Genomic DNA, 23,752 nt, shown 5'->3' on the forward strand with positions numbered 1-23,752 from the left:
TCAGAAATTCCAGAAATGCCATTTTTAATGCACATCTAAAAATCCCCTAGGAAGCAATTCATAGTGCATAATATGCAGAAAGAGATAATCAGGACATTATATGTAATAGTTGAAACGTCTGAACTTTTTAAAATAGGAATTTTAAAAATAAATTAGGAGAGTAAGAGGTAGATGGGCCCCTCTGTCCATCACTGTCAGCAGTCATCAGTATTTTGCCATTTTTATGAAAATTGGAAACTGTTAACTGTTGAAAAGTAAACTGGAGTACATTTGGAATGCTGAGATACCTTGACAATACTTCAGAATTGTATATATGTACCACAACCATGAACATTCAAAACCAAAGTAGCATGCAATCCAGAAAAAAGACAAGGAAGCACCGTAAGACATCAGCTAATTTCCCTTTAGTGGTGGGAATCTGAGTGACCCCCACTGGTGTTATATCGCCGTGTTTAACAACTCCAGAAGCGCTGTGGCTGGACTGCACGGCAGCATGGCAGAGAATTCATTCATTAATGCTTTCACTTACCTTGACTGTGTTTGCAGCCACGTTCTTGTCTGCACCTAGTATTAATGTTTGGTGTTGGGCCTTATGGTCAATCTTCATATTCAAATCTTGAAGGATAATTTTTAATTTTAATTACTTTTATTTAGTTAGTTGGAGTGTTGGGAGCCATGGAGATTAGAAGATAAACTTCAGAAATGGGTTTCCCTCTTCAGCATGTGAGTCCTGGGGGTTGAGCTCAGGTCACCAGGCTTGGTGGCAAGAGCCTTTGTCCCTGAGCCATCTTGCTGGCCCTGTATATCCAAATCGGTATTAGCTAACTGTCTTTGAGGTGTAATTGATATTTCTGTAAACATTCATTCCACTTATTTCTACTGATGTTTCCCAGCAGGGTACAGCATAGTACCCTATGACAGGATGACCCCCCCCACACACATCATTCCTTTTCCCCATTCTCCAGGCAGGAATATAACCCAGACTGTATGCGTTTACATACTTTGCTAAAACAACCATTTCAAACAATTGAAATGATGATGAACTCACAGTTTTATTTTTTTCTCAAATAGATTGCAATGGAATTTGACCAAAAGTCCATTTTGCTTTTGGTGAGGGCCAGAGCTGCTGTTAAACCGAGGATACAACACATTTAAAGATGGTTAAGGGGGGAATCACTTTCCAAGAAAAGGGGTGAATGAGCTTTGTTCCATGTCTGTAAAGAAACTTTGTTTTGTAGGTATGCAAAGAAGCCGCTTTGTCCTGATGTCTTCTGAGATACTATGGATAAGTCCGGAGTTCTCCTCTGGGTAAAAGCAGAACCGTTTATAGTGGGTGCCTTGCAAGCCCCACCCCCCTCCAAATTCAGCCTTCACTACCTCAGGAAGATTGCCTCCTATGTGCGGACTCGGGCCACAGAAGGTGCCTACCCACGCCTGTACTGGTCTACGTGGAGGCACATAGCATGCGGAAAGCTGCAGCTGGCCAAGGAGCTAGCATGGCTTTACTTTGAGATATTCGATAATCTTTCGGTGAGGACACCCGAGGAGCGCCTGGAGTGGTCTGAAGTTTTGTCCAACTGCACGACCGGAGAGGAAGTGGAAAAGAAAAGAAATCAGGTATGGCTGATGTGTGTGTAGTTACTCTGAGAAAGAATCCATTCTTAAATCAGGTATGGCTGATGTGTGTGTAGTTACTCTGAGAAAGAATCCATCCTTAAATCAGGTATGGCTGATGTGTGTGTAGTTACTCTGAGAAAGAATCCATTCTTAAATCAGGTATGGCTGATGTGTGTGTAGTTACTCTGAGAAAGAATCCATCCTTAAATCAGGTATGGCTGATGTGTGTGTAGTTACTCTGAGAAAGAATCCATCCTTAAATCAGGTATGGCTGATGTGTGTGTAGTTACTCTGAGAAAGAATCCATCCTTAAATCAGGTATGGCTGATGTGTGTGTAGTTACTCTGAGAAAGAATCCATCCTTAAATCAGGTATGGCTGATGTGTGTGTAGTTACTCTGAGAAAGAATCCATCCTTAAATCAGGTATGGCTGATGTGTGTGTAGTTACTCTGAGAAAGAATCCATCCTTAAATCAGGTATGGCTGATGTGTGTGTAGTTACTCTGAGAAAGAATCCATCCTTAAATCAGGTATGGCTGATGTGTGTGTAGTTACTCTGAGAAAGAATCCATCCTTAAATCAGGTATGGCTGATGTATGTGTAGTTACTCTGAGAAAGAATCCATCCTTAAATCAGGTATGGGCTGATGTGTGTGTAGTTACTCTGAAAAAGAATCCATCCTTAAATCAGGTATGGCTGATGTATGTGTAGCTACTCTGAGAAAGAATCCATTCCTAACTTTTGCACTGACAGTCTAGTTTGAGGTTTTAGGTTGTTAGCCATTGTGATTTTAAAGTCCAATTTGAATGTTAACATTTCCAGCTGTGATCAGTGAATTAGTCCTTTTACTTACTAGTCCATAGTTACCCACTCCTGAAGGAACCATGAATTGGCAGCTTTTCCATTGACTTTAAACATATTTTGGGCCAGTGAACTGCTGCTGTTACAGGTAGAGGCCCCTGAGTCTTAGTCAGCTACCTCATTCTATCTTGTTTTAAAATAACATCTGCTGTATGCAAGAATTAAATAATTATAATGACTCTGTATTTATTAATTTGCCCACTTTCTGTTGCTAATATGGTAATGCCACAGACGGGGCTGTTTTAAAAGAGCTTTATTGTGGCTCATAGTTCTGGAGATCCAAGGTCAAGAGGCCACATAGATGACTACAGCAGTGGTTCTCAACCTGTGGGTCTCAACCCCTTTGGAGTCAGATAATCCTTTAACAGGGGTCGTCTAAGATCATTGGGAAACACAGATACGATTCATACAGTAGCAAAATTACAGTTGTGATGTAGCAATGAAAATAATTTTCTGGTTGTGGGTCACCATAACATGAGAGGAACTGTATTAAAGGGTCGCAGCATCAGGAAGGTTGAGAACTGCTGGGCTGTACCATTCTTGCTGATAGAGACCTGAAGTAGTACAGGAGGGCATCACATGGTGAGAGACACTGTTTCCCTGTGTGTGTACAATAGTCTCTCTTCCTCTTACAAAGCTTCCAGTATTGAATCGCAGGGCTCTGATCTGATAGCTTTGTTTAATCCTAATCACCTCCTAAGTTCCTCCCAACACTATAGTCACATTGTTTTTACCCCCTTATTGCCTCACCATGAGGATGAAATTTCAACATGAATTTTCAGAATGGACAAATCATATTCAAGCCGTAGCATTCTGCTCTGTCTCCTGTTCCACACAGCTCATATGCTTACAGAATCATCTTCCGTAAATAGTCCCACAGTCTTAACTTATTCCAGCCTCAGTTAAGAACTCTAGTGTCTCATTTGAGATTCAAGGCAAACTCTTCAGTTGTGCGGCTATAAAATCAAGTTATCTACTCAGAATATGTAGTGGGACAGGCTATGGAGTGGGTAAATACTTCCATCCCAAAGGGAAAGTAGTAACTGGCCAGGCGTGGTAGCATAGGCCTTTAATTAATTCCAGCACTCAGGGGCCGAAGCAGGTGATTTAAGTTCGAGGCCAGCCAGGTCGACAGAGCAAGTTTCAGGACAGCCAGGAAGTGTTAATATAGAGAAACCCTGTCTTGAAAAGCCAAAAGAAAGAAAGAAAGAAAGAGAGAGAGAGAGAGAGAGAGAGAGAGAGAGAGAGAGAGAGAGAGAGAGAGAAAAGAAAGAAAGAAAGAAAGAAAGAAAGAAAGAAAGAAAGAAAGAAAGAAAGAAAGGAAGAAAGAAAAGTAGTGTTGGCCCAGAGCACATCCTTACACCATCAGAGCAGACACAAGTTGTTACACTCCAAACTCTCTTGTCTTGGGTTCGAGTTGTACCCCTAACGCCTCCCGTAGCTCTTCCTCTATGTCTTTGCTAGGCTCAGCCCATACTTCAGCCCTCAGTTTAGGCTCTCATGACTGCAGCTTTCCCAAGTTGGCATTGTAGACCGTTAGTTCCCAGTTACAGAGTCCTGGTGGTAAGTCTCATGCTTCCGGTTTCATTGGGCATTGACCCTCTTTAGCAGGACCCTAAAGACAGGCCTCTATGTGGCCTCTTGAGTTTTGCTTTGAAATCTGGGTGGAAGCTGCCATGCCTCCATAGCTCCTTCATTGTGCATGCCTACAGTATATGTTACACTAAGAGCTGACAATGTTATCAGCTGCACCTGGGCTTCCTTGAACATAGCCGAGGTGGCCAACGAGTGCTCTTCTGCAGAGCAGGGAGCAGAAAGTGAGAACCTAGGGAGCACACTCTGAAGCAGTTCTTTTCTGTAAACTCCTGGCCTGTGTTGGAGAAGTAGCCCCACAGACTTCTGAGGTCCCTTTCCTATTGCATCTGGCCTCACTTTATCCAGGCTGATCTCTTTTGCAAGGTTACTGGATGCACCCCTGCATGATTTTTCTTTGCGGATGACCTGCAGATCTTTCACATTCTTTTGCTTTGTTTCCTTTGAAATTTTGCATTCTATTCTTTTTTTTTTTTTTTTTGTTTTGTTTTGTTTTGTTTTTCGAGACAGGGTTTCTCTGTGTAGCTTTGCGCCTTTCTTGAGACTCACTTGGTAGCCCAGGCTGGCCTCGAACTCACAGAGATCCGCCTGGCTCTGCCTCCCAAGTGCTGGGATTAAAGGCGTGCGCCACCACCGCCCGGCTGCATTCTATTCTTAAATGGTGCTTCTACACCCATCTTGGTGCACTTAATCCTGGGACAGCTTGACTGCTTTGTTGTGTCAGTATTTCTTCTACTTGGCACCCCAGTTCATCACTTGTAAATTTATCTGGAACAATGAAATAAAACAATGAAGTGCAATGGCCTAGGGTCACAACAGTTGACTTCTTGCTTATTTTCACAGAGGCCACATGAGCTATGGCTCTCTTCCAGGTTGTGGTTGGCAGTGGGAAGAATTGCTTCTTTGTAGACCATGCCTGTTCTTATCACAGATGGGAAGAGCAACAGAGTGGGAGGAAATGGATGCCTTTTCCCCCTCAGGATGAGACTGAGAATAGGTCTTTACTGTGAAGAAGTCACCACTGTAAAGGCCACAGACATATCTGTCACCTTCCTAAATCCCTCCTACATCCATTATTAGTATTTTACTACTGCATATATTAAGCACACATAAGTTCTAACTTTTTAGAAAACTGTGTATTTATTGCAGTAGTGTTAGCTGGAGGCATGGTGCTGTGTTACAGACCTGAAGAACTAAATTGTCTGTATAATTGAGACTTGGTTAGCTTTTGACCATTGTCTAGTTCCCTCTTCTAGCATTTGACAGTCACTGTGCTTCTGTGCTTCTGTAGACTTCACTTGTTAGATTTTGTGTGTGCTCTGGTTTGGGTGTGGTTGGAGTGTCTTCCACAGTATCCCATGTTGGATTTTAATGCTCATCATGGGAGATTAAGAGGGTACAGACTTAGTCTGAGGAAGATTTGATGGCACAGGCCTGTTATCCCAGCTGTTAAACAGGCAGGAGGATCACAGGTTCAGGGCAGCCTGGGCTACAGAGTGAGTTTAAGTCTAGCCTGGGCAGCTTAGTCTCAAAATAAAAAACATATATAGTATATATAAAAAGATCCTCATGACTCCACCAGACAAACATTCTCAGAAAAGTAGCAAGATAGAAGAACAGTGTATACAAATCAATAGTTCTTCTCTATACAAAGAACAGGCTTGCTGAGAAAGAAGTAAGGGGGAAAAACCCAAGCAAACAACCTTAGCAGAGGAGGTAAAAGACTTCTACAGTGACCATTTTTAACACTGAAAAAGGAAATTGAAGAAGACACAGAAAATAGAAAGGGCACCAATGCTCACAGATTGACAGGAGTAATATTGTAAAAAGTGGCAACATTACCAAAAGGGATCTACAAGTTCTCTACACTCAAAGTTCTGTGATGTGCTTTATAATACTAGGAAAAAAATCTTAGAATTCATACAGAGGCACAAAAGACCCTGACTAGCTGAAGCAGTTCTATGGGAACGAGCAAGGCTGGAGATGCCACAATGGCTGATCTCAAATTCTAGTAAGGAGCCATGGTAACAAGAACAAACATGTACACTGAAAGACAGACAGAGGACCCAGAGAACAACCGAGCACGGCTGCAGCCACCTGATCTTCAACAGAGGTCTCAAAACACAGGGAGAAATGGTATCGTCTTCAGTAAGTGGTACCGGGAAACTGGACAGCCGTGTGTGGAAAAATAACAGTGGGCCCTCTTTTCTGAATAAAACCAGTGAAAAATGCATCAAATGCCTGAAACTCTAGGAGTGTTAGAGGAGACCAGCGTAAGGTGCAGACACAGACAAGGACTTGCTGAAAAGGACTCAGAGCACAGGACATAAGCTCAAGAGTTGATGCTTGTGTGAGATTTAACACTACACGGTAGGGAAGGAAATACTCAGAAGAGTGAGGAGACCATCACAGAATGAGAGAAATGCAGACTACACAGTTAATAGGGTTGATCTCTAGAATCTATAAAGAACTGAGGAAATTCAACAAAATGAACAACACAGCCAATAAATGAGTAAGTGAGTTGGATAACAAGTCCCGAAAAAATGTAAGTGGCAATAAATATATGAGGAAAATGTTAAGTATCTTTAGCTTGTGGGGAAATGCAAATTGAAAGTGTTTTGAGAATCCAGCTTACCACAGTCAGAATGGCTGTAGTAATGACAAGTGACAAGGAGCACTGATAAGGACGTGGGAAAAGAGGAATCCTCACGTCCTGCTGATGGAATGGAAACAGCCGCCATGGAAACCAGCAGGAAAGTGCATACCCAAGGGTGTCTTAAGTGAGCACACCAAGAGAGGGTTGACATCCATGTTTATTGAAACACTACTTAGTAGTCAGAACACAGAATCAACCTAGTCCACCAATAGATAAATGAATAAAGAAAATGTACTTATACCTAATGGAATTTTATTCAACTGTAAATGAATGAAAGTCTATAGCTATTATTAGTACGTATGATTCATGTGTAAGATAGTGTCATAACAAAGTTTGTTGCTTCATATAATGAGTATGCGCTAATAAAATTAAAAAATCACACTCTAAAACCTAATCTAACTACAGTGTTTAGAGATGGGGGCCTTTGGAAAGTGATTAGGATTAGATAAGATCATTAGCATAGACTTAATAGTGATGGATTTGTGAGAGAGAGAGAACAGACAGATAATATTCCACTCCCGCTCTGGCCATCTGATACTCCCAGGCCACTTTGTGACTCTGGCTGAAGAAGACCACTACCAGATGGATTCCTTGTACTTGCAGAACTGTGAGCCGAAGTAACTTCTCTTTTTACAAAGTAGCCTGCCATGCATATTTCATTATACTACCAAAGTAGACTAATATTCCATACAAAGGAAGTCATATTTATCTTTCTGTGTCTGCCTTACTTTGCATGTGTTTTGTTCCCATCCATGGGTAGGGCTCTATAGGTCTCTGGAAAGATGGCACTCAAACAGTTAGAGAGAAGTACAGTTGCCCTGGCCCTGCCAAATAGGATCTGAATCTTTGGTTTCTGTTTCTTCAGTTTTGTGGGCCAGTCTTGAAGTGGCAAGTATGAATTCATCTTCATTCCATGGACTGTTAACTCATAGTAACTCCTAATATTACTTGCAGCAGAGACTGGGAAATGAATGGCACCTGTATGTGTGCCCTGGGAGCAGAGAAGGACTGAGCATCTATCCAGTGTCGGCTCCTTGGGGCTAATAGCTAAAGAAAGTTTTGGAAACTGAAGTTTTCCCCACAGCCACTAGGTGGAGGTACTGCAGTGGTTAGATGCTAGGTAGAGTAGTGCCTGGATATGAAGATGAAGAAAATGTTAAGAACCATCCACATTTTTTGAGTGCTTCTTGTGTAACATAGTTTTTACTGGTTGCTGTGGATATTAAAGTAGAAAAAGAAGACTCTTTACTGTTTTATGGGAGACTGCCTGAAGCAGTAATGATTGTTAAACTAGATGTATAAAATCAAGGTATTTATGCTGTGAAGAAGCCAATCCATCAAAATAATGGTTAGTTAGCCTATTATTACTAGTGATCAGGGCCTAGCTTGGGTGTTTCTTTATGCAAGAATTGAAAATAAGGGCTCCTGCAGGTTTACAAAAGAAGCAAGGTAATTTTATTTGGAGCAGAGCGGTAGTGCAGATCAGGAGGGATACATTGTCAAGACTGACAGCAGGCCACAGGACTGAAGACATTGAACGGCCCTGGGCTGTAGCCTAGGCTCTTCTTATGGAGTATGAGAGAAGGAAGGGCTGGAGATAGGGTGGGTCTCCGTTTTGATTGATAGATTGGATCATGTATTCATTTTTCCTACTGCATATGTACCTCCCCACAGTACATCTGATTTTAATCCAATGCATCTGATTTACTATTCAGTTATGCATAGGCATAAGATGGTAAATAGAGGATTCTCCCTAAAGGGTTTCTAGAGGAGGTAGTGTGTGCATAGCATGTCAGGTGAAGGAATGTTTGGAGAAGGTGGTGTGTGCATAGCATGTCAGGTGAAGGAATTAGGCTCTGAGTATGCTGTTACATGGTGGGGGTGCCCACAACCTCATGGAGGCCCCAAGCTACGCTAGCTCCTGTGCTTGCCTGCCTCAGTGTGATTCCTTGTGTGTAGTATTCTTAAAACACTGAGATGAAGAATTGGTAAATGGATGCGAAGAGGCAGGGGAGAGGTGAAAGGTGGTAAGAAGGAGATCTTCTGGTTGATGGGAATGTTCTCTTTCTGCACAGTTTCAGTGTAGAGATCCTAGCTGGGATCCTGGTCTAGTTTTAAAGATAGGGAGCTGGGTGAAGCATGTGGGGGATCGGTGTTATTTCTTACATCTCTGCAGAAATTTTTTTTTTTTTTTTTGGTTTTTCGAGACAGGGTTTCTCTGTGTAGCTTTGTGCCTTTTCCTGGAACTCACTTGGTAGCCCAGGCTGGCCTCGAACTCACAGAGATCCGCCTAGCTCTGCCTCCCGAGTGCTGGGATTAAAGGCGTGCGCCACCACCGCCCGGCCCTCTGCAGAAAATTTAAGAATGTAAAGAAAGGGGTAGTTTAGTGGGTAGAGTGCTTGCCTGGCATTGCCACATCCCTGGGTTCACTCCCTGACATTGAATAAACTGGATGTGGTAGTACATGCCTGTAACCCCAGCACCAAGGAGGTGGGGGCAGGAGGGTCAGAAGTTCAAGATTATCTTTGGCTACATAGCAAACTAGAGGCCAGCCTTGGATACATAAAACCCTTTCTAACTATTTAAAATGTATGAGTTCACAGTTGACACTTGGTTGACTGGATTTGGGTGATCTGGGAATCTGTGTTTTTCAGCTTCTTGGGTATGGGTTGCTCTCTATTGCTATGTTAAAACACAGACCAAAACCAATTTGGAGAGGAAAGGGTTTGTTGGCTTAGAGGTTACAGTCCATCCAGGAAGGCCAGGGCAGGACCTCAAGCAGGCACCTAGAGACAGGAGCTGAAGCAGAGACCAGAGAGGGTGTTGCTTGCTGACTTGCCTCCTTGAGCTTGCTCAGCGTGTGCTTTCATATTCAACCTAGGACCACCTTCCCAGAGCTGACGTGACTCAGGGTGGGCTGGGCCGTCTTCTATCAATCATTAATCAAAAAGATGTCCCACAGACATGGCCACCAGTCACAATCTCAGGGTCCTCCAGCTCGTGTCAAGTTGACAAAGACTAACTAGCACACTGGGTTAGAAATTCTTAGCCAGAGATTGCGGTGGATCTAAGTGTGGACCCAGGTATGTCACTTCACTGTTTCACTCCTGTGTGTATATTGGGATGGGAATGTGAAAATCATGAGCTTCAAACCACACCCTTCCTCAAATAGGATGACAGAGAATAGTAGTGACGTTTGGTTTTGGCTGTATGTAGTTTTGTTTATTTTAAACGGTCTCACTATGCAGCCCAGGATGGACACAGACTCACGATCCTTCCTCCTGAGCTTGCTGAGTGCCAGGATTATAGAAGTGCAGCCAGACCAGCATTTTCTTTAAGTCAAACGTTTTAAAAATTTTACAAGAGCCTGAGGCCCATTTGCCTCCAAAATGCACATGCATAAGGAACTGCACAGCTCTGGAGGCCACACGGATACCCGCTTCAGTTACTAGATTGGTGTCCTGGATTTTCTTGGTCAGCCTACGAACCTTCATGCTTTATTGAACTTCCTTCTTTTCTCCTTTCATCTGTTCATTTACTGTTGGAATTACCGAGGCTGCTTTTTCACCTGTAATATACTTTTGGAAAGGACATTGGTTTTCAGAAAGATTTCCCATAGCTTTTTATGAAGTGACTCCAGTTACGTAGTTTAGAAATTCCTCTGTCTGGGCATCAAATGATAGCCATTTCTAAATTTGATGTTTTTAAGATCAAGAAGCCATGTAACCCTAGTTTACTGTATACTGAATTGTAAGGGATAGGTGTATTTTTAAGGTGTGTTCCTCTTTTATTTCCTGGACAGCTTTCAGTGGACACCCTGCAGTTTCTGCTCTTCTTGTACATCCAACAGTTAAACAAAATCTCCCTGCGGACATCGTTGATTGGGGAAGAGTGGCCCAGTCCCAGAAGCAGACCTCAGTCTCCTAGCCTAACTGAAAGGACCAGTTGTCACAGTAAGGTAAAGGAAATGCTTCCTCTTCACTGAGAAGTATTTTGGAATGAAGCCAGGCATCGTAGAGTATGCTTGTAACTCTAGCTCCTGGGAGGCTGAGCCAGGAGGGTTATGAGTTCAAGGCCAACCTGGGCTATTCAATAAGACTCTAGCTCAAAAACATAACAAACAAACAAACAAAAACAACTTTTTCGCCCTCAACCCCGTGAATTGCTTAAGTAATTTTTATGTGTTTTAACAAGTGTCTCACATAATTAACTGTTACATATAATGAATCTTCGAAAGGTCTTACTGCTTTTTCTTTTCCATTTTAAAGAAAAACAAGTATTTCCATCTGCTTTCTTGGTGTGGGAAGTGTGTTGAAAAGCTATAAAATGTAAACCATAGAACCATATGAAGGCTCTTTTTTAGTGTAGATGTGCCACAGCGTGGCTGGAGGTCAGACAACAACTTACAAAGGTCAGTTCTCCTCTTTCGCCATGTGGCTCCCAGGGCCTGAACTTGGGTCACCAGGCTTGGCAGCAAGCACCTTTATCTGTGTGGCCATCTTGCCTGCCCCAGGCACATCTTGCCTAGCTAATCAGTATTTCAATATTGAGGGTTGGGTTCATTGAAGTCTTTTCTTCCCCAGCAGCCTACTCAGTTCCTTCAGGCATTTAAAGCCAGCCATCAGGGAGGCAGTTTCTGGGTCAGTTTGAGATGGGTTTCTCTGTTGCTTAGCCAGAGTCCAGTGTCTTCAGCAATTGGGTCTTCCCATGTAGTTATGGTGAGTAACCAGAGTCAAGGACAATAGCTTGTTTGCTTGGGGGGCTTCTGAGGCCTCCGTGACCTATATCTCACAGGAGCTATCCTGTACCCCTCTCTAGTTGCCTGGCTTCCACTGGAGCACCAAGTTGCACACAAAAACAAATGATTTGAAGCTAGGATCCAACTATGAGAGAGAACATGCGGTATTTGTCGTTCTGGACCTAGGTTACCTCACTCAGGGTGATTTTTTTCCAGTTCCATCCATTTATCTGCAGACTTCATTATTCCATTTTTCTTTACAACTGACTAAATACATTGTGTATATGTAGTACATTTTTCTTATCAATTCATCTGTTGATGGATATCTGGGTTGATCTCTTTTCCTGGCTGTTGTGAATAGAGCAGCTAGCTAAGAACCTGGATGGGAAGTGTCTAGTCGGATGTGAAGTCCGTTGGGTATGTGCCCAGGAGCAGTATGGCTGACTCACACTGTAGATCTGTCTCCAGTTTGCTTCTTAGTTTGTTTGTTTTGAGATAGGGTTTCACCTTGTAGCCCCAGCTGGCTTAGAACTTGCTATGTAGGCCAGGCTGGCCTTCAACTCAGCAAGATCTGCCTGGCTCTCCTTCCCAAATGCTGGGATTAAAGGTGTGCACCACCATGCCTGGCCCTCTTTCTAGTTTTTTGAGAAACCCCAGTAGTCTGCAAGTCCATGCTCCCACCAACAGTGTAAGGAAGTCTCTTTCTGCCACATCCACACATTCTTATTTGTGCCCTTCTGATTGAGGTGAGAGGAAATCTTCATGTAGTTTTTATCGGCATTCCCGAATGACTTTTTAAAGTGTTTCCTAGCCATTTTCCTATCGCTTTGGAACTGTTTTGTTGAATCCCATTACCCTTTTTTAATTTGGTTCTTTATTTTCTTAATATTTAATTTTTGATTTCTCAGTATACTGTTGATCTTAATCCTTTGTCAGATAAGTAGCTGGCAAAGGTCTTCTCCCATTCTGAGAGGAGGAAATCTTTGCTTTCCTGACAGTTTCCTTTGCTAGACAGAAACTTTAGTTTCCTGGGATCCTGTTTGTTGATGGTTGGTCTTATTTCCTGGGCTATGGTAGTAGTATGCAACTTTAATTTAATCTTTAATAAACAGTAAAATTACATGTATTCTGAAGGATTGTTTTAAAATTTATTTTTTATCAGTACAAGTCAACCCATTTTTTTTCTACAAAAAAAAATTGTATATTTGCTAAAAATACCTTCATTTTTAAGTTTGACAGTTCCTTAAAAGGGAGGATTTTGTCAAACATTTCTTCCACTCTTGAAAATGGGAAGTGAACATAACAGTGTCTGCCAGTCACTTCCCTCTGTGTCCTCCAGCATGGCAGGCGCAGGTGGGCTGAGCCGGCGTAGTGTACACCCCAGAGAACTGGAGACTTCACAAAGCAGCCTTCAGTAAACTCTACAAAGTACTTAGTAGTTAGTTTTTCAGAAACAAAGCTGTTATTATTACCCTCATTCCACAAAACTCTTGAAAACAGAAAAGAAGGAAAAATGTCATATGAATAGGAAGGAAATCAGTTTCTAGCATTTGCCTTCTGAACTTTCTTATTCTTTTTTTTCTTAATAGTAATAATGTTTGGAATTCAAATTTCTGTCTGTCTGTCTGTCTCTGTGTCTGTATTTAAGGGGTACACCTTCTACACAGGGCTTCTCATTGAGCCTAGAGCGTACTGCTTTGGGACTAGACTGGCAGCCAGAAGGCCACAGTGACCCTCCTCTCTGCCCTGCTCACCCCTTCCAGGGGCTCTACACTTCACACTGTGAGTGCTGGGGGCCACATTCAGGTCCTCATGGTGTAAAGCAAGCCTCCTTTCACACTGGGCCATCTCCACAGCCCTCTTTCTGGTTCTTGCGTGTGTGGGTCTGTGTGGCTTCTTCTGTATCGGAGCATGCTGTGTCTCCAGCACTAGACACTGGAATTTTCTTCTTCTGTTTTTCTGCTTTCTTGGTACTGATTTTGCTTTTAAACCTCCATTCATTCCCATGGCACAAAGTCCAATGCTGTCATCCTTGCTTCCTCTGGCTTTAGTCTTGGTGAAAGAATATTGCGTACATTTTGATGAAGATTGTTTTCAATATTAATTTCACAGTTTCCATTTACTCAGCAATTTCATCTTGCTTAGCCCCCCGCCCCCACCTTGGAAAACATTTCTCCATCAAACCTGTAATGTTTTCTCTCTATCTAAGCTTGGGATTTCTTAATGTAGTTAGGATTTTTAAGTTCTCCTTCTAAGGAAGGTGTAGCAGCCACTGGAGCATGTGATAACCCATCTCGATGGGCCACACCATTGTGTGGGCCAACACTTGTGAGGGCAAGAGTGTATTACAGCAGCTTCGTATTCTCTGAAGTCCATCTGGACAGTACTAGGAAGCAAGGCCATATTGTACCAAATAGACCTGCCAAAATTCTGGGTACTCAGAACGGTTGAGGCCCTGCTATCCCTCAACGCTTGTGGAGATATCCCAGAATACCCAGAATTCTTAGGCTTAATTGAAGAGTGGTTCTGTTTCATATATTTTCTGAAGATCATTTTTTTTTTCCTCCCAAGCCAGAGTTTCTCTGTGTAGCAGTCCTGGAAGTTCTGAAACTCTCTTTGTAGACCAGGTTGGCCTCGAACTCACAGAGAGCTGCCTGAGTTCTGGGATTAAAGGCATGCACCACCACCGCCTGACTCTGAAGATCATTCTTAAAGGGATCTTTTATTATAAACCTGTAACTTTTTCCATTTTTGGTGTAGGTCAGACTATCTAATACTTAAGATCCAAATACTTCACTTTATGGGAACAAATCCATTTCTGAATTTGTTCAGGTTGAACAGCTCACTGGTAGAACCATTCAGTAGAAAGAAGTCCGTTGTTACTGGGTTCCACTTTACAACACAAGGTGTGTGTATTAGTCAGAGTTCTCAAGGAACAGTACCGATATTAAAAGGGATTTATTAGACTGCTTACTGGATGTAGTCCAGGTAGTCCAGCAATGACTGTCTCACAGTGGAAAGTCCTAGAATCTGGTAGTTGTTGAGTCCATAAGGCTGCATGTCTCTGCAGTCCCAATCTGGTGCTGTATCCTGGAGGATTCCCGGAGAGCTGCTGGTCTTTAGTCTGTGCTGGAATCCTGAAGAAGTTATACTTAATCCCAGCCTCAGCCAGGGTCGAGTGAGGGTAAGCAGGCACAAAGCAAAGCTTCCTTCTTCCAGGTCCTCTATTCGGATTGCCACCAGAAGGAGTGACCCAGATTTAGGGTGGGCCTTCCTACTGCAAATAATTAGATTAAGACAATCCCTTAGAGACGTGCCCAACAGCTTGGGTTATAGTTGATTCCAGATGTAGTCAGGCTGATTCCAGATGTTGTTAAGTAGCTATGATAGTATGCCATTGCCATGCGATCTGGAAGAATTTCTATCAGTACGATGTTATAGCCTTGCCCGCCTTGGCCAGTAGGCAACCCTAGTTTCTATACCATTTTTGATACATTGTTTATTCTCTCTAGCTGCAAGTTGTTCTGCAAGATGTTTGCTCGCAGGGCTGTCCTTCAGTCTCGCTGCTTTTACAGAGATGTTCTTCACATAAGTAGCTGACCCTCCATCTTCTGCCCAGTGCAAACTTCTGCTTTCACCTTAAAAGAGATTTCTTACTTCTGTACTGTCATTAAATGTTTGATTGAGCACCTAAGTTTATATACCTACATATCTGGGGTTACGTAAAAATTTCTCAGGCAAACAAGCGGGAATAGAGAAAGTTTAAGAAGCACTGTGTTAGGGAGAGATGGCTCAGCAGTTAAGAGCACTGGCTTCTCTTGCAGAGGGCCTGGGTTTGTTTTCTAGCACCCACATGACAGCTCATCACTGTCTATAAATAACTTGAGTTCTATAGCATCCAACACTCTCTTCTGGCCTCCACAGGCACCCAGCATGCACACGATGCACAGACATGCATGCAGGCAAATACCCATACACATAAAATAATAATTTTTATAAAAAGAAGAAGGAAAAGGTCCTTTGTTGAACTGTTGGCTTGCTGGCTTCTAGCCTAGCTGAGGAAATAGTGAGCTCCAGGTTCACAGAGAGTTGCTGCTGCCGCAAAACAAATGGATAGGAAGTGATAGAGGACATCTGACATGCTCTTTGGACCAGCACACACATACACGTACACTCATGCACAAAGACATATATACATGAATAAATAAGTAAGTAAATCCTTTTTTAAAGTCCTATGTTATAGCATGAGTGGGCTTTTAAAATTTAATTGTCTTTCCTTTTTTTGAGAATTTTATACACAAGTACTATATTTATATGAGTTCCACCTCTCCCTCTTGTCCCCCAACTCCTCCCACCATACCCCTTTGGATTGATGGTCTCTTCGTAATTATTGTTGTTACATATGTATGTGTGTGTGTATCCATTTAGTGTTGTTCATACACACACACACACACACACACACACACACACACACACACACGCACACAGACACGTGTGTGTGTCTGTGTGCACATACATTGTGTGTGTGTGTGTTTAGGGCTGACTACTTAGGGTTGGATAACCTCTCTTAAGAGGGCTTGTCTCTAGAGAAAAATGATTCTGAGCAGCTCTTGATTACCTGTACCTTTTTTTTTTTTTTGCATCCATGTGGAGAGTTTATTATAATGGAGAAGTGAAGAGAAAGATAGGAAAGAGAAGGACAGAAAGAAAGAGAGAAAAGAAGAGAGAGAGGTCTAGGGTGTGTACCTCATGGAAGGAAAAGTGGGAGAGACTACCTGTACCTTTTTAATCAATGAGTGAGGCCTTGTGAAATTTTCTCCATCCACATTGGCATGTCAACTGGTATCATTTTGCAGGTCTTTTTTGTTTTGTTTTTTTTTTTGAGACAAGGTTTCTCTATGTAACAACCCTGGCTATCCTGGAACTTACTCTGTAAACCAGGCTGGCCTCGAACTCATAAAGGTCCACTTGCCTCTGCCTCCCGAGTGCTGAGTTTAAAGGCGTGCGCCACCACTATCTGGCTGCAGGTCTTTTTTAATGCAACCACTCTGTTAATATTTCACAGATAAAACTTCTCTATCATATCTAGAAGATAATATGTTGCAACAGGCATCCTGGTCCTCTGAATTACAATCATTCAGCTCATTTTGCCACAATGTAAAGCCTACAAACTACAACAAGCACTGGGCCAAGCTTGGGGAATCCTGCTGAAGAGAGGGAAGAAGGATGGTATAAGTCAGGAGTGGGATCAAGGGGGACAAGGGAACCCACAGAAACAACTAACTTAGGCTCATAGGAGCTCACGGACACTGGACCAACAGCCAGGGAGCCTTCATGGGACCAACCTAGGCCCTCTACATATGTGTGACAGTTGTGTATCTTGGTCTACCCGTGGGACTCCTAGCAGTGGGATTGGGACCTGATGCTTTGGTAGGCTTTTGGGAACCTATTCCTCATACTGGGTTGCCTTACCAAGTCTTAATATGAGGGGAGGAGCTTGGTCCTACCTCAACTTGATAGGCCATACTTTGCTGACACCCATGGGAGGCCTGCCCCTTTCTGAACAGAAACAGAGCAGGAGTGGATTGGGCAAGGGGGTGCCGGGAGGGGGTGGCGAGGGGGAGGGAATAAGAGGAGAGGAGGGAGGGGAGACTATGGTGGGGATGTAAAATAAATGAATAAATTTAATTAAAAAAAAAGAAAAATTAAAAAACGAAAAGAAATGTATAGTTCAAATGTCTCTGACCTGCCAAGTACAGTCAGTCCACATGTTTTAGTAGCTGTCCGAGGCCCTCTGTGATTGGCCCTGCCTGCCATTGTAGTTCCTGTTCCCAGCTGGCTCCTGTACCCCAGCCAGAACTTCCTTCTCTCGACAGAGCTGTAGTCTTGGCCTTTTGTTCATAGTTGTTCCCTTCACTGCTGGCATCCATCAGGAATTTACTCCAGTAACACTCCGCCATGATTTTTCCCCTCAGATGAGGGAGTTCTCTCATGCTTGTAGAATGCTCTTACAGATGTCTGTAACAGCTCTTATGCGGATGTCTGTTATATCTCTATTGTCTTCTCACCATGGACTCCTGAGTTCCTTGAGGACAGAACTGTCTTACTCGGTTTACATATTCATCGCACAGTCCAGGCCAGACAGAGGTTCCAAACAAAAATATTTCACACAGATGAGGCAGATAACAGGGATACTCGCCAACTCAAACCTTATTCCCAAGGTGGTCATTTCTGTTAAATCTAGGTGCCATAAAACTATAACTGTAAATCAAGAAACCCAGTGGTTTGTGGGAAGAGTGCCCACCATACTTACTTTTATGTTTAATCAGATTGTAGCCAAATGTATACTAAAAATGCTGTGTAAAACTACCTTCAGGCTGTGTGTGTAAGGTGTGATGATTTGGTCTCACCCTTAAGATAGCTCCTTGGGTAAAATGTAAATTTTACAAAATCTGAAAAAATCCAGAACAGTCTGATCTCAGCCTGTTTTATGAGGGGTTGTGGAATCTGTAGTGCTTTTGCATTAGTTAACAAATACTCTAACACAAAGGTCACTTCTACCTAGCTGCCTACATTCTTTTGAGAGAATGAGACGGCATATAAACACAATATAATTAAAATACAAAGTTTTTTCTTACAGAATGTCTTTGTTCTGTTCAGTGGTTTTTCTTTGTTTGTTTTAGAATTGGAATGACTGTAGTCACCAGGCTTTTGTCTGTGACCATCTGTCGGATATCCTGGAGCTGCTTCTAGACCCAGGACAACTTACTGCGTCCTTCCACTCAACCCACAGTAGTGTGCTCTCTCGAGACGCCATCCTGGCGCTCAGCTTCCTCATCGAAGGCACTGTGAGCAGAACCAGGAAGGTCTATCCCCTTCATGAACTTGCACTGTGGCAGCCGCTGCACGCAGAAAGTGGCTTCTCGAAGATCTCGAAGACGTTCTCTTTGTACAAGCTGGAAACCTGGTTGAGAGCCTGTTTGACTGCAAATCCATATGGCCCATCTGCTTGCCTCAAGTCTGGAAAGAAATTGGCTTGGGCTCACCAAGGTAATTTTCAAATGTATTTTATCTAATATTAAATTGACCAACCAAGAAACCTACTGTTTTCTGCTGTATGAACGGTCAGATGTCTGCTAGCCAGGTGCAGTGGCACATACCTGTAATCTAGCATTTGGAAGACAGGGCAGAAGAATCACAAGTACAAGGCTAAATTGGGCTACATGGTGAACCCTGTCTCTGCACTGCATGCATGTGGTACACAGCATACATGCAGGCAAAACACCCATACACATAAGATAAACATTAAGGGAAAAAAACCAATTAAGTAAGTAAATAAGAAATACCCCGTATAAAAGAGGACCCACTGTAAGAATGATAAGCGGCACTGGTTACCACAAAGGTCATGACAAACCCCAGTATCAGTATCAGAGCTTTATTAGGAGGAAGAGGGGTAGGGTGGGGGGGACAAGAGAACCAGGCCTGAGGAAGGAGCACGTGCAGAGAGAGAGAGAAAGATGGTGAGAGAAGAGAGAACAGAACAGAGAGAGGGTGGGGTCTGAGTCATGGCTCTTTAAGGCGCAGGTGGGCTTACAGAGCTACGCCATGCATTCACAGATTGCTGACCACACTGCACGCACATAATCACCAACGTACACTGATGATGTAAGACGCAAGACCCCTTGTCAAGCTCCTGAACTGTTCGGCATGTGCAATCATGCAGCTGGAACACGGCAGAATCCCCACACCCACCTTGTGTATGTGACTTGTATTGTGAAGCAGGACTGTACAGTGTTGACTGGGGTTTGTCAGGATTCACATGACTGTAATCTGTCCTCCCGGGATTCTCCTTCCCCCTTGCAGCGAGGTGCTTATTTGCTTGAGGCTTTTTTATTTCCTACTTAGCAGCAGAATTTGGCCAGCCAGGAGACATTGCTTCAGAGTTGGCATGGAGATGAGGGGCTTTTAGCTGCATAGACACAGGCAAGGAATGTATTTCTAAAGTAGAAATCGTATGAGCAATAGCCAGAGTCCAGTGTTTTCTGTCAGTGTCTATCCCTGGCTGTTCATTGTGCCTAACAGATGGGTTCTAGTGTTGTGGACTCTTGAGAAGAACCAGGAAAACATGTCTGCAGATACCTGTGCTACTAAGCCAGGTGCCAGGCCAAGTTGTTGAGAAAAAACAATATAGTAAGCTATGTTTCCACACTCTCAGAATTTCAAAGATAGGCACACAAATAGCTTCCTTATAGATGTTTAAAATATATTAGCCAGGCATGATGGCACATGCCTGTAATCCCAGCACTCGGGAGGCAGAGGCAGGTGGATCTCTGTGAGTTCAAGGCCAACAAAGACTATATTAAAATGCTAACAGAGGTAGTAGGATAACAAAATTTTTTAAAAACTTTTTCACTGCTATTTTTCTACATAACCATGTCATGTATATGGTATATGTGCAATTAAAAACTAAGTCTTTTAAAAGAAGAATTTTAGCATATTTGTATATCATTTCCACATTGGCCCAGTATAGGCTGATTTCATAAAATGTTGGAGGTACAGGCAGAGATGCAAGTCTCAAACTGATGTGTCAGAAGGGACCCTGTGAGGGAAGATGTGCTCTCAAGTAGTAGTGATCTTGGGGTGAAGACAGGAACTCAAGTAGAATTTGTGGAATGATGCTGTTAGTAAGTTCAGAGGGCTGCGGACCTGATATTAGGACATTCTGAGAAGTCTATGATGATTGGGAGGACACAGTGAGGTGTCCTGGAGGGAAAGCTGTGCGGATCTGTCACTGGTTTAGGACCTTGGGCACATTACTTAAATTAAAAGGTAACCAAGAAAATGCATCTTAGCTTTATTAGAAATCTTGATTGTATTATAGGTTTACATTTTTAATACAAATTTTGAAAGATTACAGATATATAGAAAAGAACAGTAAACACCACTTTGCCATTAACTCTTAAATCTAATATATTTTCTTTGCATATATTTTGAGTTTAGGCATGAATACATGTAAACATGTATAATCTCATGGTCACATGTTTTTGTTGTTTGGTTTTTTGGTTTTTTTTTTATTTGCAACCATCTTGTTATTTGTGTGTTTCCTTAAATAGTTGAAGGTGCAACCAGAAGAGCGAAGATTGCTTGCAATGCTCACGTGGCCCCTCGAATGCACCGCCTGGTCATGATGAGCCAGGTATACAGGCAAACACTGGCCAAGAGCTCAGACACCCTAGTAGGAGCACACGTCAGGGTTCATCGCTGCAATGAGTCTTTCATATATTTGCTCTCCCCCTTGCGGTAAGCATTTTCACATTTTCTTTGGACAGGGTTCATTTTTTTTTAAAAAAAGATTTGTTTTATTTATTACACAGTGTTCTGTCTTCATGTTTGCCTACATGACAGAAGAGGGCACCAGATCTCATTACAGATGGTTGTGAGCCATCATGTGGTTACTGGGAATTGAACTCAGGACCTCTGGAAGAGCAGTCAGTGCTCTTAACCTCTGAGGATTCTTTTTTTTTTTAAGTCAGAATTTTACTCTAGGTAATTCATTCAGAAGAATTTAACTCCTTTAACATTTTTCAGATCCGTGACAATTGAAAAATGCAGGAATAGCACCTTTGTGCTGGGTCCTGTGGAGACGGCTCTTCACCTACATGACTGTGAGAATCTAAAGGTCATTGCTGTCTGCCACCGGCTGTCCATCTCCTCTACAACTGGCTGCACCTTCCACATTACGACACCATCACGCCCACTCATCCTCTCTGGGAACCAGAGAGTCACTGTGGCCCCATTTCATACCCATTACCCAATGCTGGAGGAGCATATGGCCAGGACTGGCCTTGCCACGGTCCCCAACTACTGGGATGACCCGATGGTTGTGTGCAGAGAAAGCAGTGACACAAGAGTCTTCCGGCTCTTGCCGCCTTGTGAGTTCTACGTGTTTGTTATTCCCTTTGAGATGGAAGGGGACACGGTGGAGATCCCCGGGGGTCTCCCCTCGGAGTACCAGAAAGTGCTGGCTCAGCGAGAACAGAAGATTCAGATCTGGCAGAAAACCGTGAAGGAGGCTCGTCTGACAAAGTGAGTGTTTTCTCGAGTCAGTGTTTGCCGTGCGTGTGAAACTGGATGGGACTTTGTAGTCGCCAGCCAGCCACACTGATTAAATGGCATGTGCATCTTTTCTCAGGACTTGAATCCCAGGTTAGTATTTTATGCGCTACGTTACTGGGCGGGTTGGTATTCTAGGCGCTGTGTTACTGGAGGATGGGAATGAGCAGGTTAGTATTCTCGCCTAGTGATTTTATCTGTAAGACAGAGTGATGGGTGGATCCAAAGCAACAGAGCGGCAGCAGCCACTCGTCCAGGAGAGGAGGGGTCATTTTTATGGTCTCACCACATTTATTTCCCTTTGGACTTCAGTGGGATGGTGGAGTGTCTGGTTCTTGTTTTGGGATGTAGTCATTCCCGAGTGCCCTGTCTGCTGTTGTGTCCTGTGGGACTGTGTCCTGCAGAAACAACACAGCCAGGCTGATGTGTGAGCTGTCCCCAGCTGTGGTCTACTCTTGTCTTTCTTACCCACCTCAGGCTGTCACGTGAGGCCTTTATCGTTTCTGTTTCTTCTGTCTGGTAGTCGGTCCACATCCTTTTGCTCCTTCCATCATTTCATGTCGACGTCTGTCAGGTGTCTTACTGGACAGACGTCTTCTGTCCACCCTCTGTCTACAGCAGCCCTCCGGGTAATGCCGCACTGTGACCTGACGTCCCACCGTGCTCCAACAAGCAGTTCGTAGAAGTACTTGACTGCATGCTGTGTGTTTATCTTGCTTCTTTCCCATGTTCCCTACGAGGGAACAGTTGACAGGGACGTGTACACGGATCACAGCTGCCAACCTGGACAGGGCCAGTCTCTTTTCTTTATGATCTATTCCCATCAGTCAGAACACTGCCTCACTCATTTTGTTCTCAGTAGGAATCTGCCAGCGAACACACCTGTAGACACTGTCTCTCCCTGTGCCCTAACTATCTAGACTGTCTAGAAATAGTCGTTCAGTTGTGTTGAGATCTTAGGTAATCATGGGAGTCAATCTGTTGGGGTTGTCTTCTTAAATGCTTTCGCTCTCAATCGCAACTTCAGGGAGCAGAGGAAGCAGTTCCAGGTCCTTGTGGAGAACAAGTTCTACGAATGGTTGGTTAAGACAGGACATCAACACCAGCTGGACAGCCTCGTTCCACACGCAGCGGCGGCCTCCAAACAAGTGCCCAGATAGGACCCCACACGGAACCACTGGTGGGTGTTTAGAACTCAGAGCACTTCAGGAATGCTTGGGAAATCTTCCATGGCATACAAAACAGAAAAGGAAAGACTTTAGAGTATGTTCTCCTTGCCAGTGTTCTCTTCTACCCCACCTGCCTGTAGACACATGCTCACATTTTATTTGATGAGAAAACTAAACTATTCAAGTGGTGCCTAGAGAAATTTGGGCAAATATAACGGCCAGGCTTTATCTTTTTTTTTTACAATTTCTGTAGCATCAAAATATTATTTTCTATTAATAGCATTAGGTTTTTGTTTTGCCTTCTGTTTTTGTTTTTTTTTGGTTTTTTGGTTTTTTGGTTTTTCGAGACAGGGTTTCTCTGTGTAGCTTTGCGCCTCTCCTGGAACTCACTTGGTAGCCCAGGCTGGCCTCGAACTCACAGAGATCCGCCTGGCTCTGCCTCCTGAGTGCTGGGATTAAAGGCGTGCGCCACCACCGCCCGGCTTGCCTTCTGTTTTTAACATTTATTTTATTTTATTTTTAAGTATGGGTATGTGTGTATGTCTGTGTGTAGGTGGGTGAGGGTGCCCAGAGAAGGTCAAAGGTGTCGGATCCCGTGGAGCCACAGTCCCAGGTGATTGTGAGCTGACTGACATTGGTTTTGGAAGTTGAACTCAGGTCCTCTGGGAAGGCAGTGTATGCTCTTAACTGCCGAGCTGTCACTCCAATCCCAGGCGTTAAGTTCCGTTTCTTCTCTCTACTCTGTATTTTCCCATCCTCCCAAACTATTTCATAAAATTGGTCTTTAATGATCACACACAGAGCATTATTAATAGGTTAGTTAGAATTAATCCAAATAAATATTTTATTACTGAACACTGGAAGAAAGTCATGAATTAAATATGTAGATGAGACTATAGATAGGAATAAATTTATTGAGAATTACTTAATTTAAATTGTTTTTTCAGCATTTTTTTAGACTTTTTAAAAATTTTATTTTTCCTTCATGTCATTCACATCATGCAC

General features: G+C 43.1%; 1 protein-coding gene across 3 annotated transcripts in view; it reads left to right on the forward strand.

The window, feature by feature from the left end:
- Positions 1-23,752, forward strand: part of Tbccd1 (TBCC domain containing 1) — a 46,871-nt gene that overhangs the window by 18,155 nt on the left and 4,964 nt on the right. For 2 of the 3 annotated variants that reach the window (XM_059276953.1, XM_059276954.1), the window contains exons 2-7: positions 1,239-1,617; positions 10,530-10,685; positions 18,149-18,515; positions 20,579-20,765; positions 21,054-21,551; positions 22,606-22,758. In XM_059276953.1, the coding sequence (XP_059132936.1) occupies positions 1,282-1,617; positions 10,530-10,685; positions 18,149-18,515; positions 20,579-20,765; positions 21,054-21,551; positions 22,606-22,738 (1,677 nt within the window). In that variant the 5' untranslated portion in view covers positions 1,239-1,281 and the 3' untranslated portion in view covers positions 22,739-22,758. Of the gene's footprint in view, positions 1-1,238; positions 1,618-6,101; positions 6,220-10,529; positions 10,686-18,148; positions 18,516-20,578; positions 20,766-21,053; positions 21,552-22,605; positions 22,759-23,752 lie in introns of those variants that run through there. The other variant, XM_059276955.1, reaches the window with a different exon arrangement.

The sequence above is a fragment of the Peromyscus eremicus genome, chromosome 12, assembly GCF_949786415.1.
Source record: "Peromyscus eremicus chromosome 12, PerEre_H2_v1, whole genome shotgun sequence".
NCBI lineage: Eukaryota > Metazoa > Chordata > Mammalia > Rodentia > Cricetidae > Peromyscus > Peromyscus eremicus.